Source organism: Schistocerca cancellata, chromosome 1 (assembly GCF_023864275.1).
Source record: "Schistocerca cancellata isolate TAMUIC-IGC-003103 chromosome 1, iqSchCanc2.1, whole genome shotgun sequence".
Lineage (NCBI taxonomy): Eukaryota > Metazoa > Arthropoda > Insecta > Orthoptera > Acrididae > Schistocerca > Schistocerca cancellata.
In genome coordinates, this window is record NC_064626.1 from 900959576 (window position 1) to 900975075 (window position 15500).

Consider the following 15500-nt stretch of genomic DNA (forward strand, 5'->3'; position numbering starts at 1 on the left):
TGAGGCATCAAGGGATCACCAATTTAGTATTGGAGGGCAGCGTGGAGGGTAAAAATCGTAGAGGGAGACCAAGAGATGAATACACTAAGCAGATTCAGAAGGATGTAGGTTTCAGTAGGTACTGGGAGATGAAGAAGCTTGCACAGGATAGAGTAGCATGGAGAGCTGCATCAAACCAGTCTCAGGACTGAAGACCACAACAACAATGTTTTGTCACTGTCTGCTAGATAAAACAAAACAGGCCTTTCTAATATTGCAGCAATTTTGTAACACACACCAAATAAACGAGACTGTTTAATTCAATAAGTAACAATATCAAATGCCTATTAGGCGTACTAAAGCAAAAAGCTTTATGTTAGGAAGTAGTTTCACATTTCATTCATACGTGCCAGTTTCTCAAGCATGAGATTGAAAAGTAGTATTACGAAATTTTTATATAAATTGGGAATTGTCTAATTCTTCCATAATTTGTGTGATATTCCTGTTTCTTCTCCTTCCTCGTTCTAACAAACAATCTTGTCATCACCAATCCTGTAGCTATTCCTGCCACTGTCAAAATTTGTTCACCGATTAACTTCACTAACCCTGCCAGAAGCACAGGTTTATTTATCCCGCGATTATTCTCTGGTGAAGTGTTTTACATGTTCCTACAACATGTTCTCCATGTTACTTCCAGAATAGAACTTAATTGGGTGCTAGCCGGGGACTGTAAAACTGGTAGTTACTAGTGTAGCGATCTGGCCAAAAATTTTCTGGCAAAATTTGATTTTCTTGGATACACTGAGAAGATAATGCATAATCTTTCTCATCTGTTCTTCCTGTTAGTCATTTATTTCCATTCTGGTAGTGTGAATCTATGGATTTCCTAGTAATTATAAATACGCTGATCATTCGCAAACCCAATCAACCACATAATCAGACAGCGATTGGTATTCATCCATTCGGCTTTATTCCGCTCAGCTCGTATAGTCCGGCCTCCTTTTGTCTGGGACGAGGATTCTCCTGACAGAGACATCACACACACTATGCATGCATTCAAAAATCAACTTATGATTCATTCAGAAATCAACTTAAAATGTGTTAAAAATGTTCAAAAACGAACAGGGACGCATTTCAAAATCATACGAATAATCGATAGACAATGTGCCCTGGTTGCTAGGTGCAAGTTTTTTTTTCCTCAAGAAATGAATTTGGCACCCCCTTTTCCCGGTAGCATCTAACTGCTTGCTGCGGCTGCTTGTACGTCCAACAGCCACATTCCTGTAGCCAGAAGCGGGAGAATCTACTACTCAAACGCGACTCAACTGTGCATGTGCATGAGCCCGCTCGTAACTGCTAAAATGAATCTATTGCAAACAGTTGTGACTTCACGCTCATCGGAGGCAATTTGTCGTTATGAAGCATTGCATAGTGTTCCTAATGCCTTTGACACATTTTGTTGTTGGCAGACGCTTGCATGAGCACTGTGTGTCGTTGTTGAATATGGCTCATTTTCTTTGCAATTTAAGTTATTTTCGTTTTTTTCTCTCGTTTATGTTTTATTGTTGAAGTATTATTCTGCAGTAGCAGGATACAGTAATATCCTTTGTTAGAATATCGGTTCTTACCAGTCAAAATTACAAAAATTTAACAAAAAATTAAAACATTGAAAAATTCCCGGGTTTTTCCCGGTTTTCTATCGGATGAAATACTTCTCGGGTTTTACCCAGATCTCCTGGTTGTCCCGTTTCATATACACCCTGAGTTCAAGTGTGCCATAATTCTTTCCAAGTTGAGAATCCATGAAGTTATGTGGCTTCTGGAATACTATTTTTACTTACTTATATTTTAATGAAGTATGTGGGAAGGTAGCAGTTTGCTAATCTTTGTTCAGTTATACATGAGAATGAATTAAATGTAAAATGTCTGTCATCAGAGTCGGCTTCACTGCAAGTAGGACAAAGCATTTCATTTCACAAAATATCTTGTTAATGAATTTTTATTAATCTGCGTGACTTACAAGTCACTGTAGTATTTATATATTAGTTTATTCTTAATTTCTCATTCTTAGAATTGATTTTTGTGTGGAATGGCTCTCAGATTAAGGCTGGCATTTGCATCTATTGAAAGAGTTGTCTATGTTTATTCTAATATTTTGAATCCTTTAATTTCATCTTGTAGGTGTTTTGTGTAGGGTGTTGATAGCTAGGTTGGGACATATGTTGTGCATCCGGAAGTATTTTTTAAATACACAAGAAACTTAAAAATAAGCTAATTTATATTTTTATATGATTCGTTTCATTCAGTGAACTTCTTACATCCTTGGTATGTTTCATAGGGGACTTGGCTGTTTCACTTGTTTTTGTTTATTTCTCAGAATGCCACCGTAATGCCCATTTGCAAGATGTGACATTGAAGTTGTTACACTTGTCACAAGCTCTGTTGACAATGGGAAAATTATTGTAGTTTAAGAGGGTAGATTCAGGCTGTTGTGGAACCAAACATCCTTTGAGTAAAACATGTTTCCATGGTCGGCACACATTCCATGGGAACGCAGACCATGTGTGGGTTCCCAGAAGTCAGAGGCTACCATTTTCCAATTTTCCATCTATGATATTACCACTGTCGGTAAGACTTGCAACCATCTTCTTTTGTAATATATCCATTCTTTAAAAAATGATAGTACATTGTCTCTGTAATTTTAAATAACACCAAGCAAGTGAACACAAACTGCATACTTAGACATCACTACAAGAGGAACATTTTAATTGTGAGCTAATGATCAGTTGTTTGTCTGATTCACCATTGGCATCCACAACAAATTTAACTAGTGTATATGAAGTAATAAATGCAGCAACAAATTACAAGGTGCAACTCTGTTTAGTTACCTCTTGGCAGTGTTAGTCACACTTTCAGTATGGTCCACAGTTCTCCTTATGTTAGTCCACAACTCATCTCTTCTTTGTCACAAAGACGTACATGTTGCTGAAATGGCATCAAATAGAAAAACTTGCAACAGGCGGCCGATCAATGCAGGTGGGATTTCCCAGCTGATAATGCCGTATGATCATTTCATTTCATTTCTCTTCTCTTCATATTGATTCAAATTTTTTAGTGACAATCCACCACTCTTTCAAATCAGTTTTAAGCTTTTTAGTGGTTCTGAGGTCATAGACTACTTAACATACACAATTTTTTCTCCCTTGCCAATAGATTTTTTAATTTGACTGCTAAGCAACAAAAAAATTCTTAACAATGTAGTAAACTGTTGATTTTTCATAATTGAAGTAGTTTATTATTTTAATTGGAATTTGGCTAGAGAACCACCTCTGCAGCTGAATATTAGCATTGTTGCCTTTGGTTCCTAAGGACCCTGGTTCAATTCCTGGTACCTCTTTGAATTCTTCTGAGGAAGGGAAATCTTGAATGGGGTCCACTCGGCCTTATGAGGCCAAATGAGGAGCTGCTCAAATAAAGAAACAGTGGCATCACAAGGATTTTGCTACTGGAAACAATGGCTGGAGGGATTAGCAACTTGAATATCACTTCGCATAATTGTAGATCGCTCCTTGTACTGCTTTGCTGCCCGCAGTTGGCCAGTTGTAACAGGCCTGATGCCCAATTTGTGAGTGATGTTTATATTTAAGGGTTTGATTGGAGTGAAGCATTTTCTTCATCAGAATTATTTTTCAGCTTCCATCTCATCTGTGTCAGTGGAAACTATTTTGTGTTTACAACTGTTTCGCTGAAGGGTTTACTTAACTGTATCTTGAGGTTCCACTAGCTGTAGATGTAAGAAGGTAGTGGAAAAATTAAAGTTGAAAAGAGTCTCAATTTAGCTGCTGCACACTGTACACAAAGCCTAACTGTTTGAGATTCTCATGTAACAGTGTCATGATGTGATTTATTAGGATTTGTAGTAGTTTTTCAATAAGGCCGATATAGTAAAAACAGTGTAATGATACCTTTACCTGTCACATATATACTTATCTTCTTCTGTTACAGGAAAGAAACATACAATAGTGACACGTTCCAAAACCGGTTCCCTTCAACCACGCACATTTAATATGGATGATTTGAAGAGACGTAGTGCCGCTGGTCTAACAAAAGCAGAGTTAGAAAAATTGCAGAGGGATCAAAAAGAAATTGAAAAGGAACTAGCATCTGATGGGACTCGTATAACAAGACTGAAAGCACAACAGATAGCCACAGGTATTTCATTAGCATTTTTAAGATTCTTGTATGTTTTTTGTAATCAGAGGTGAAAAGAAAAAGTATAAGATTGAAAGCTAAGTTGAAAAATTATGATGAAGAGGAAGATCAAGGATAATGTGATATATTTAAATTAGAAATGAATGTTAAATTTAGATGTGAAGGTAAGCTGGTGGATGTTATAAAATATATTCGGAGAAAAAAAATTATATTGAAATTTGGAAGGGGGAGTCCAATTTGATCAAGCATTGTGGAGTAGGGGCAAGGCACTCGACTGCTGTTTAGGAGGATGGTGGTTTAGATCCCCGTCTTATTCAAAGTTAAGTTTTCCTTTGTTTTCCTACATCGAATAACAGTGGCTTCCTTTAAAAGTACCTTCCATATATTTCCCCAACCCAAGCTTGTGATCCACCTCTAATGAACTGGTTGTCATTGAAACATTAAACCTTAGTCTTCCTTCAACCAAACTGGGTAGTGAACATTAATTTTGAGATGTTGTCAGTTAGGGAGAGACACAGTTGACTTGGGTGACATATTTCCAGACAAGGCTGTTATTATAATACATTGTGCTGCTGTTATGATTGTTGGTCTATTTGTGAAGACATTCACTTTCTGTACAGCAAGTGGAAAGGGTGGCAGGTGTCAAAAAAAGGGATAACAACTTCAAAGATGATTATTTTAGATGTTACCTGGCAACACAGTAAAGCATCCTCCAACTGTGTTTAAACATTTTGGTGGGAAGGGACTAAGACTAGCAGTAAATTTTAACATAATTCACATTTAAAGTTCTTATCCCAAATGCATTGAGGTTGAAGGTTGAAACTATTTAATTTGAAAATGTCTACAAACGTATCACATTAACATGTTTAATTGCTCTTTTGTATATTGCCTCATAAAAGTTTGTGTTTTAGGCACCTATATGTTCAAGCTTGGGATGGAAAATACATTCAAGAGCTACACAAATCAGTATAGTACAAATATAGCTGCACTAAATAAACATCAGCGCAATGAAGAAAGGGATAAGAGGAGGCATTTATCCCATAAATTTTCATTGACACCAGCATCTGAATTCAAATGGATTGGTTCACTTTATGGTAAGTACATTTTAATCACTTGGACTAAATGTGTAGTGAAATAGGATATGTATTGAAGCATATTGTTTTCACACCATCTTCATTTATGAACTGTACTGTATGAATTATTTCCCACACTCCTTTTCTATGAAGCTGCAAAATGATTTCCAAAATATTTGTATGTTTTCTTTGTATCGTTTAAAACGTGTATGTTTCTAACCATTCATCGTTGTCAGATGAACAGCAATAATTTAACACTCACTACTGGGTTGGAATCCAATGTGGTACTTCCTTCATACACCAATCATCTTGTATTTGTTTTATTGACTCCCTTAGTAATTCCCATCAATTTTTTAAAATATTTTCTAATTAAAAGTGTATGTCTCACTGCCTTAAGTTGACATTGATAACACACGCTGATTGTAAATGCCCTGTTTCAGACTTGTTGGGAAATTATTTTTGAGAAACTGTGTAGTTTATCAAAAGTGCTCCAGGCCTCTTTTGCTCTCTGTTATTTATGTTGCTGTCCATTCAATTGTTGTCATTAACTGCCCTAAATACAAAAACTTTTCAACTAGTTCTGTGACTTAATTGTTTATATATCCGATTTATCAGTATGTTATAATTTCAGTTGTCTAACTTCATGCATGAAAAGACTGACTGCAAACACAGTTTCTATCACTAACTTACTACTGTAGTTCACTGTCTCAATGGGTTGAAACTAAATATCTGTTGTAGATAATATGTAGTTCTGACACCTTAAATTCACTTATGATTTGCCGAGTTGCTTAAAAGCAAGCACACTAACATGGGATGTCTCACTGAATTCAGTGTACTCAGCGAATTTTCATGTGATTCCTCCAAATAGTACTAACATTAATCGCAAAACATGAGTCATACCATAGTGTCATAATAGGCTTTGCATAGGTATATTTTATAAAACTATTCCATTGCATCCGATATGTGGTGGTTTGAGTTGGTTGTAATCTAAACAATTTATGTCTCACTGCTGTAAGTCAAAACTGGTAAGACACACAGACTGATTACATCATGCATCAGAGTGGGTGTGTTGTTGCAGATGATACAGGATGTAAGACTGCTGTGGTGCGGGCAGTCAAATGTAACGAAAAGTCGTTTATTAATTAATTAGTATTGCAACATTAAGACATTAATTACTTCATTAACAATTTGTGGGTAGAAATAACCTTTACATATAGACTAAATGAATAACGTGGGCCAGCTGATAATTTCAACAGTTCTAAAATTTAGGAGAAAACACACACTTTTTATTTCTAAATGCCAGTGTAGTATTTTATGTGGGTCGCTGTACGAAATTGAATCTATTTAATTTTCGTGTTGGAATGTGGGCTTCAGCTAACAGTAATGACTCCATAAAGAATCTTTCACTCTTCAGCATAGTGTGGCCTTCTTTTGCAACTTCCTGATATTTCTCTGCTATATCCTTTCTTCCTGGAGTGCTTGTCCAGTAAGGTAGGCATGAGAGCTTCTGTGAAGTTTTTAAAGGTAGGAGAGAGATGAGGCAGGGCTAAAGCGTTGAGACGGGTCATGAGTCGTGCTCGTACATTTCAGTCTGTCAAAGCATTGCTCTTGAAAGACAGGGTTTTAGTTTCAAGACTTGGTCCGCAGAGATTTAATCTGATAGGAAGTTTCAACAATAGTGTTGCTTAAAATGCCATTTCACATGCTAATGGTATAATTATTTTTGTGTTAAAATATAACCTCTTCAGGCAAGGTGCATGGGTGCTGAGCTCTTGTGAAAAAGATGTGCATTGGTTTTTGCCATCTGCTACAAATGCAATTTTAGGTTGGCAACTTATCAGATATGTTAGTTCACTGGCCTGTAAGCAGTAGTGACATGATCAAACAGTGGAAAATCCAGACTGGAACAGTGACATTATTGTCAACTGATTAAAGTAATGCATTGGAAAATAGTAACAAAGTGCATAAGTTTGTTTAATTAATTGGATTTCATTTAATTAATAAGTTCTGCCCCCTCCCCCATCAAATCAGAACAGTAATACTCAAGTAATCAGTCTATGCCCAACCTGTTGTACACCTGTAGGGTAACCTACAATTCCAGATTACTCAAACGAGCTCGGTATATTTTAAGATATTCCTCTATGATGTTATCAGAACACTGAAGGTGGCTTAGGCAAACTCCTGTTAGCAAGAATTCATTCTGTCTTTTCCAGTTTACAGGTCAGAAAACATTCACTATGGCTGCTGAGAATGGCTTTGGTGATACGGAATCTCCTTGTCTGACTCTTCCATCACTGAATGGATCTTTCACACTGTTGCAGACTTTTTGCTGTTTTGATACTTTGTAACAGACTAAAAGGACCAGAAACTTGATTATTTCTCTAAAAATGCAAGCTTTCTGTCTTGGTCTGGCAAGTAGTTTTAATCTGTCAGGAATTTTCCTGTTTCACTTCTCCTGATGAAGTCTAATGGAAGCTGTAAATATGATTTGAACAATACAAACAGTCATAGGAATACCTGAATGCTTGTAAAATTTTCTCTCTGTTGTTGCTATGTCATCTATTGTCTTAACTGATAAAGTATGGTGTCTACCCAGCACAAGTTTTTCTGCATTATTTTCTTAAAATTGTAGCTCCTTCGTTAATAGTCATCTTACTTCAATTGATATTTCATTTGCTTTTGCTTTCTCCTTATTCCAAACATCTTTTTCTGCTTACCTAAATATCTTTGGTAAATAATTCGCTCTTTTGTATATGATGATGTAATCTACATTTTTTAAGTTGCTGTACTTGGTTCAAAATTTTTCTGCTGAAGTTTCATATTCTTCAGTGAATTCTCAGAATATACATTACTAATTTTGTTGCCTTATCAGTGTTTTGGGGAGCTCCAACAACATTAGGTGTGCTATGAAGACCATTAGGCAGGTAGCATTCAGCAGTGGAAAGATGCCCAGGTGCACTCTTGTACGCCTGCTGGGGGGCCTCATCTGAGATGTGGAGGTGGCCTTGCCTGCAGCTATGAAGCATGCTGGAGGCAGTCATCTGCAAGTGGTGGCTCATGTCAGCACCAACAATGCCTGTCACATGTGTTCTGAAGCCATCCTCAGTTCCTCCAGGTGTTTGGTGGAGGTGGTGAAAACTACTAGCTTTGCACACATGGTGCAAGCAGAGCTCAGAATTTGCATCGTTGTTCCCAGAGTTGATCGGGTCATTTGATTTGGAGCAAAATGGAGGGTCTCAACCAAAGGCTTTGTCGACTCTGTGATGGTCTTGGCTGCAGATTTCTAGACATGCGTTATCGTGTGGGGATTTGTAGGACTCCACTTCTTGATAGATCAGGGTTGCACTACACAAAGGTAGCAGCTACTCGGGTAGCAGAGTACTTGTTGAGGGCACATTAGGTTATTTTAGGCTAGACAGTAGTTTGAGGTGCTCTGGACACCCATCAGCCGATGTGCTGCTAGGGAAGACAGATGGCGTTTGGAGTAAATCATTTTCACAGTCAAAATTTTGTCAGTGAACTATTGAAGTATTCATAATATAGTTCCTGAACTTACAGCTGTCGAATTTTTATCAGTAAACTGTTGAAGTATTCATAATAAAGTGCCTGAATTTATTGCCCTCCAGGAAAGTTTTCACACTCAAATTATTCTTGGGACTGGGAGCCGGCTGAAACCTGAAATGGAAAGCTCTGAGATATTTAGCAAGCTGTGGAATGTATATCAGAAAGAGAGATTAGAGGCCATAGGAGGGGGACTGTTCATTGCACTTGACAAAAATATTCTCTCTGCTGAGGATGAAGTTGTCTGGTCGTGTGTAACAGGTGTATCTGTAACCGAGTTAATTGTTTGACATTTTTATCGACCACCCAATTCTGCTGTGACAGTTCCAGAGCCATTCAAAGAAAGTCTGTAGTTAGTAGTGTGGAAATACCCAGGTCATGCAGTACTCCTTGGAGGCGACTTTAATCTACCGATTATAGACTGAGATGTCTGTGGACTCATTGCATTGGGCACAGACAGACAGTCATGTGAAATACTTTTGAACATGTGTTTTAAAAACTGTCATGAGCAGTTAGCACGGTAGCCCACACAAATTGGAAATATCTTAGATCATGTAGCTACAAATAGACCGTACCATACTGACAATGTGAGTATAGAAAAGGGGATTAGCGGTTGTGATGTCATTATAGCAACTATGGATGCAAAAGTTAATAAATCATTCAAGAATACCAGGAGAGTGTTTCTGCTAGATAGAGCAGATAAGCAGTTGTTGGCATCTCACTTAAGACAGTTAATTGATATCACTTATAAGTAGTTCCAGTAAGATGGATGTAGGGGAATTATGAGCAAACTTCAAGCAGATTGTAAATCTCTGGAGCTATGTGCTTAGTAGATGGATAAAGGATGGAAAAGACCCAGGCTGTTACACTCTGGGATCAAAAGAGAGCGCACAAATGACGACAAGCAAAGGTTAGTAAACATTTGTGCGTCTTTGGAAAGATCTATGCGTGAAGCATACAACATCTACCGCATATTAGCAAAAGATCTGGAAGAGACCCCAAGAAAATTATGGTCTTATGTAAAATTGTTGAGTGGGCCTAAGGCTTCCATTCAGTCACTTTTTGACAAGTCTGGTGTGGCAGTTGAAAAGTGCTAAACGAAAGCCGAATGTTTGAATTTCGTGTTAAAGAAATCGTTCACACAAGAGAATTGTGCAAACATACCATCGTTTGACCATCAGACATAGTAGTAAGCATCCCTTGTGTAGAAAAACAACTGGAAGATTTGAAAGCAAATAAATCACCAAGTGCAGATGGAATTCTAATTCAGTTTTTCAAAGAGTACTCTATGGACTTGCATAGCTTGCATTTATCGTGAATATCCCACCAAGCACAAAGTCCCAAGCAAATGCAAAGAAAGCATAGCAGACTCTGGTATATAAGAAGGGTAAAAGAATGGACCCGCAAAATTACAGACCAATATCTCTAACATCAGCTTGCTGCAGAATACGTGAACATATTCTCTGTTTGAATATAATAAACTTTGTTGAAACTGAGAAGCTTATGTCCAAGAATCAGAATGGTTAAAGAAAGTATTGCTCGTGTGAAACTCAACCTATGCTTTTCTCACATGACGTACTACTATGGGGGAAGGGCAACAGGCAGATTCGATATTTCTAGATTTCTGGAAAGCACTTGACGCAGTGCCCTATTGTAGACTGTTAACAAATGTATGAGCATATAGAATAAGTTCACAGATATGTGAGTGGCTTGTGTCCTTATGTAATAGAACACAGTATGTTGTCCTTGACGGCTAGTGTTCATCAGAGACTAGAGTATCGCCAGGAGTGCCCCAGGGAAGCGTGATAGGACTGCTGTTGTCCTCTATATACATAAATGATTTGGCAGACAGGGTAGGCAGCAATCAGCGGTTGTTTGCTGATAATGCTGTGGTGTAGGGTAAGGTGTTGAAGTTGAGTGACTGTAGGAAGATAGAAGATGACTGAGACAAAATATCTGGTTAGCTAGATCTAAATGTGGAAAAATGTAAATTAATGCAGATAAGTAGGAAGAACAAACCTGTAATGTTCAGGTACAGTATTACTAATGTCTTGCTTGACACAGTCAAATTGTTTGCATAGGGAGGACGATATTCTTTTTGAAAAGCACTATTGAGAAAATTTGGAGAACCTGCACTTGAAGCTGACTGCCAAATGATTCTACTGCTGCCAATGTAAATTGCGCGTAAGGATCGTGAAGATTGGAGTCTAGAAATTAGGACTCATGCAAAGATATGTAGAAATTCATTTTTCCCTCACTCTGTTTGCGACTAACAAGAAAGAATATGACTAGTAGTGGTACAGGGTACCCTCCGCCATGCACCATATGGTGGCTTGCGAAGTATCTGTGTAGATGTGGATGTAGGTATAGATTTCTGTTTTTACTCTGGATCTTGCAAGTCTTTGATCACTTGTAATTTTTGAGTTTTTAACACCGTGGTATCCCCCAGGTACAGAACAAGAAAATTGTGTTGCTAATTTATTGTCAAACTGTTCTTGCATACGTCATTCAGTTTTGTTTGATGATACTGCTTTGTCAATTAATGTTGTGAAAGTTAATCTGTATGGTTTACCAGGTGTACAAGCGTGAAATGCTGATTTTTTTGTCTAAAAAACATGTTAAATTCAGAAGAATGATAAATAATGCTTTATTCAAAGTATGCACCATTGTTTGTTATACATTTTCCCCATATTTTGAGCAGTTCATGAATTTCATGCCAGTAAAAATTTTCCCCTTTTGCTGTGAACCATCCATTGACCCATTTTTCACATCTTCGTACAAACCAAAGTGCTGCTCAGCAAGTGCGAGACCCGTCAATGCAAACAAGTGGTAATCGGAAGGAGTGAAGTGTGGTGAGTAAGCTGCATGGGGTAGAACTTAGCAGCTAAGTGCTTCCAACTTGGTGCGAACTGGTTTTATCATATGTGAAGTAGCGTTGTCATGAAGAAAAATGACTTTGTGTTGCCTGTTTCAGTATTGTGGCCTTTCTTCAAGCAGCGAACAGTTCATTTCAGTCGATTGTTGTTGGTAATGTGTAGTATTAACTGTTTCCCAAGGTTTTGACGCTCATAATAGACCACGCGAGCAAAATGTCATATGTTTTTTCTGCTTTTCAGTTTGCCTGTCGTTCAACTCCTGTGCTACCCATCTACCAGTCTTTTGAATCTTTCCCATCCCTCACAGCCGATTGGAAACATCTTGTTGACTAACATCCAATTGGTTGGCAAGTTGTTTTTGTGTTTGTGAATCATCTACGTTCAACAGTGCTTCCAACTCCACATCTTATGTTCCTTGTCTGCAACATCGAAGTCACAATTTTTGAAATGCTGAAATCATCTTTCACACATCTTGTGATGGAGCATGTTCACCATAAAATTCTCGAAGTAATCAATATGATTCAGCAACAGTTTTCTTCAAATGAAAACAAAATATTAATAATGCTCTGTGTTCTGTATAAATTTCGACGTATTGAACAAGACAAAGCAACACTATGCTCATACTTTTTCAATTTATCACTTGTGCACGTCTGACACTTGTTGATGACACAACAAAATGGCACAGTGTCAAATGTTTATGGCACAAACTGCATTGGTGCGACATCTGTTGTCTGAAATCTGCATTTTGTACTTGTACACCTGGTATTTTGAAGTCTCTTATTATGTCTCAAATCTATATGTGACCATTAATCAGTAGTGTTTCCTGAGAGTCTTAGTAAACTGAAGCTTTAAGCGTCATTGCTGATTTTTCAGCAAACTTAAATTATTTCATTTGCTGAAGTGGTTCACTATGTTGTATCTGCAGTGCCCTTTGCCATCGCAGTATTACATGGTTTTCTGGAAACACTTTTAATCCTGTCTTTACTAGATCAGACTGTACTCATCACATCATATCATAAGGTGATAACACTCCTTTTTGCCGAAGTTTAGGAAGATCATTGGGTGGGAGGTATGGGGCAGTCGAAGAACAAATTACAGTTGGCTGCTCTAACTGAAGCATTTAATTGTGTCGTATTGAGCAGATAAGAACCTTGCTAGTGTTGCATTATGTATGGTTATAGCAGAATAATATCTGGAAAAATTGGCATTTGGTTAAACATTTTTGCCATGATGCCAGTCAGATCAAGGATAGCAGTGTGAACTACTAGTTTTCAGTCTTATGCATAAAGTTACAAGAAGTTGCCTAGCAAGAAAAACTGATTATTACAAAAGTTGACTGATGAAATATTTCAGTAGATGACCTGGGTGTGAGCAAGTGACTGAATGAACTGAACTTTCGTAATAGAAAATTGTGAGGTATTGTTAACCAGAAATATATATTTCAGTGGTTAATTCTTTCCTAGAATTTGTAAAAAATTTGATAGACACGAAAGACTTTGCATAGTGGCAGGTGAGAGGCCATGTTTACCTTATGAACAATGGTATTAGCATGTGATGTTAGATTAGGGGATCCAAAGAAGTAAACTTAAAGCAAAGAAAGACAAGAAGTATGTATGGGATACAATTAGAAGGAGAAATATGTAAAAGATGCATCAACATAAAACATGCAAAAAAGGCAAAACAAATAAGAATTAAACCCAGAAAACAGATCATCATGCAAAAGAAAAAATAAAGAGGAAAGACATCAACAAAATGTAAAAATTGTATTAAAAGAAAGACAAAGTAGGATAGGAACAAACAGATAATTTTGGGAACCAGAATAAAATGAAGGAATGATAATATGGAATACTGGTTGTCTGTGTGTGCATTGGTCCCGCTCTAGTTATGAAATGATATAGCGTTCTGCTTAAGGCACTGAACACTTGATCAGCAGAAGTGTTTGTGTGCGCTTGCATGCGTTTGTACTCCAGCTCAAATAAAGATTAATTCCAAAAACTAGCAAGTTTTTATTTTCTTGTGTGTGTGCCTATCAGCAACTAAACATTTCTGATATTCAGTGAGTGGTCTAAAGTCCAGTTGACGAAGGAAAAAAATTAGGTGAAAAAATTCATGTAGTCACAAATTTTAATGTAGTGGTAGGGGGGAATGTAATGTAGAACATAGAAATCCTGACTGGTCGGGTCTGAGCATGTGTGTGGTAGTGGGGTGGGTGGGGGGTCGGGGCATTTAAAGGCAACTTTTTAACGCTTTTTTTGACTGTCTCTAGAGTAAATGTTTCCCATTGTAAAATTAAATTATATAAAATTTCCTGTGATAAAGGTCCTATTCATTTTTTTCTCTAGGACTAATCCTTCCATGTTGCAGGAAATGAAAAAGCCACACATTATTAAAAGTAGTGTTTTAATTATATAAAATTAATGTACATTGTTAAGTAACACAGGTTAAGAATGGAGAGTAAAGGTCTGTGCCAAACTTAAATGCAGTAGAATCATATTAAAGGGTAAATTGTGTTCTGGAGGTGTAACAGTTTGGTTAGGTAGGGTTAGAATCGTGAAGGATGATGTGTTGCCAGACTGGTCATTCATTTCTCTCCTCCATAGGTCTGTAAAATGAAGAACAAGTTGGAAATTCCCCATTTTTTCTACGACACTACATCACAAAAAGCAACTACAGGATGTTTCTCAAAGTTGTACTGATCCTTATGCTCACCTTATGAATCACCAGTGACACAATGTGCAGATATCTCCAGGGTTTTCATTTTCCACAAGTGTGTTAACATTGCAGGGAATACAGACATGAGTTGCTAATAATACTAGTGCAAGAAATGCATGTGGACAGAATCTTCATAAATATCTGCACACTTTTCTGCAATGCTAGAGGGAAGTTAATTCTTAAGTCATACCATTCTTCTGGGAAAGACAGTTTCTCCCACCACAAGTGCTGCTTGCTTTTCAATTTACAGACTGACTGTGCCTCCCCATCATTTCCTGTCGAATTCTCTCTTGTGAGTAGACAAAGGTGTAATTTTCTGCTTGTTAAGTGAGTATTTATTTGCAGTTATTAAATGAGATATTTTTCAAAAAAGAACAGCTGGCGGAGCTGTCAGCTGTCTACCACACTGAAGAGCCTGCTTCAAGTGTAAAATGCTATCAGTATGTATTTGACTTTGTCGATTTCATTGTCTCCACTATCAATGACAGGAATATTTTCACAGCTTGAAGGTATCAAATGCATCAATCCAGCCTCAGTTCTCCCAACATCTGAAGAGGCCTAAAGGGTTAAATTGGCTCCCAAGGGGTTAACAAAACTTTAGTTATTTCAACCCAAGTAAAGCAATATATTACAACAGATTATTGTTCTAGAGTTGAATATCATGAGTCCTATTCCATCAAACATATTGACATCTACCCATAGTCTGTCTGTAAAATGAAAGTGAGCAGCTCTCATGGTGGAGGAAATCACCTTTCCCAAAAGAATGATCCAGCTGCTGTACAGGATGATTAAGAATCAGTTTCCCCTGTAGTAATGTAGAACAGTGTGCAGAGATTTACAAAGCATCTGTCCATATGCTATTCTTGCACTTGCGCTATTAGCCACTCATATTTGTATTCAGTGTACACTATTAAAAACCATTGTGGAAAATAAACACCCCACCACCTCTGTTCCCAAACCAAGAGTTCAATTACAGTATAAAGATGGTTATATTCTCATAACAATGTATATATAAATCATATGAATGTTAGTGTAGTACAATAGCACTGTTAATTTTACAATAAAAAAGAAAACATTATACAAATTT

The 15500-nt window shown here is 37.3% G+C and overlaps 1 protein-coding gene across 1 annotated transcript in view; it reads left to right on the forward strand.

The window, feature by feature from the left end:
• The window catches only part of LOC126190882 (nucleosome-remodeling factor subunit NURF301), a 289288-nt gene that overhangs the window by 52393 nt on the left and 221395 nt on the right, over positions 1–15500 (forward strand). The window contains exons 8-9 of the mRNA XM_049931491.1: positions 3985–4191; positions 5103–5285. Of these exons, the coding sequence (XP_049787448.1) occupies positions 3985–4191; positions 5103–5285 (390 nt within the window). The remainder of the gene's footprint in view (positions 1–3984; positions 4192–5102; positions 5286–15500) is intronic.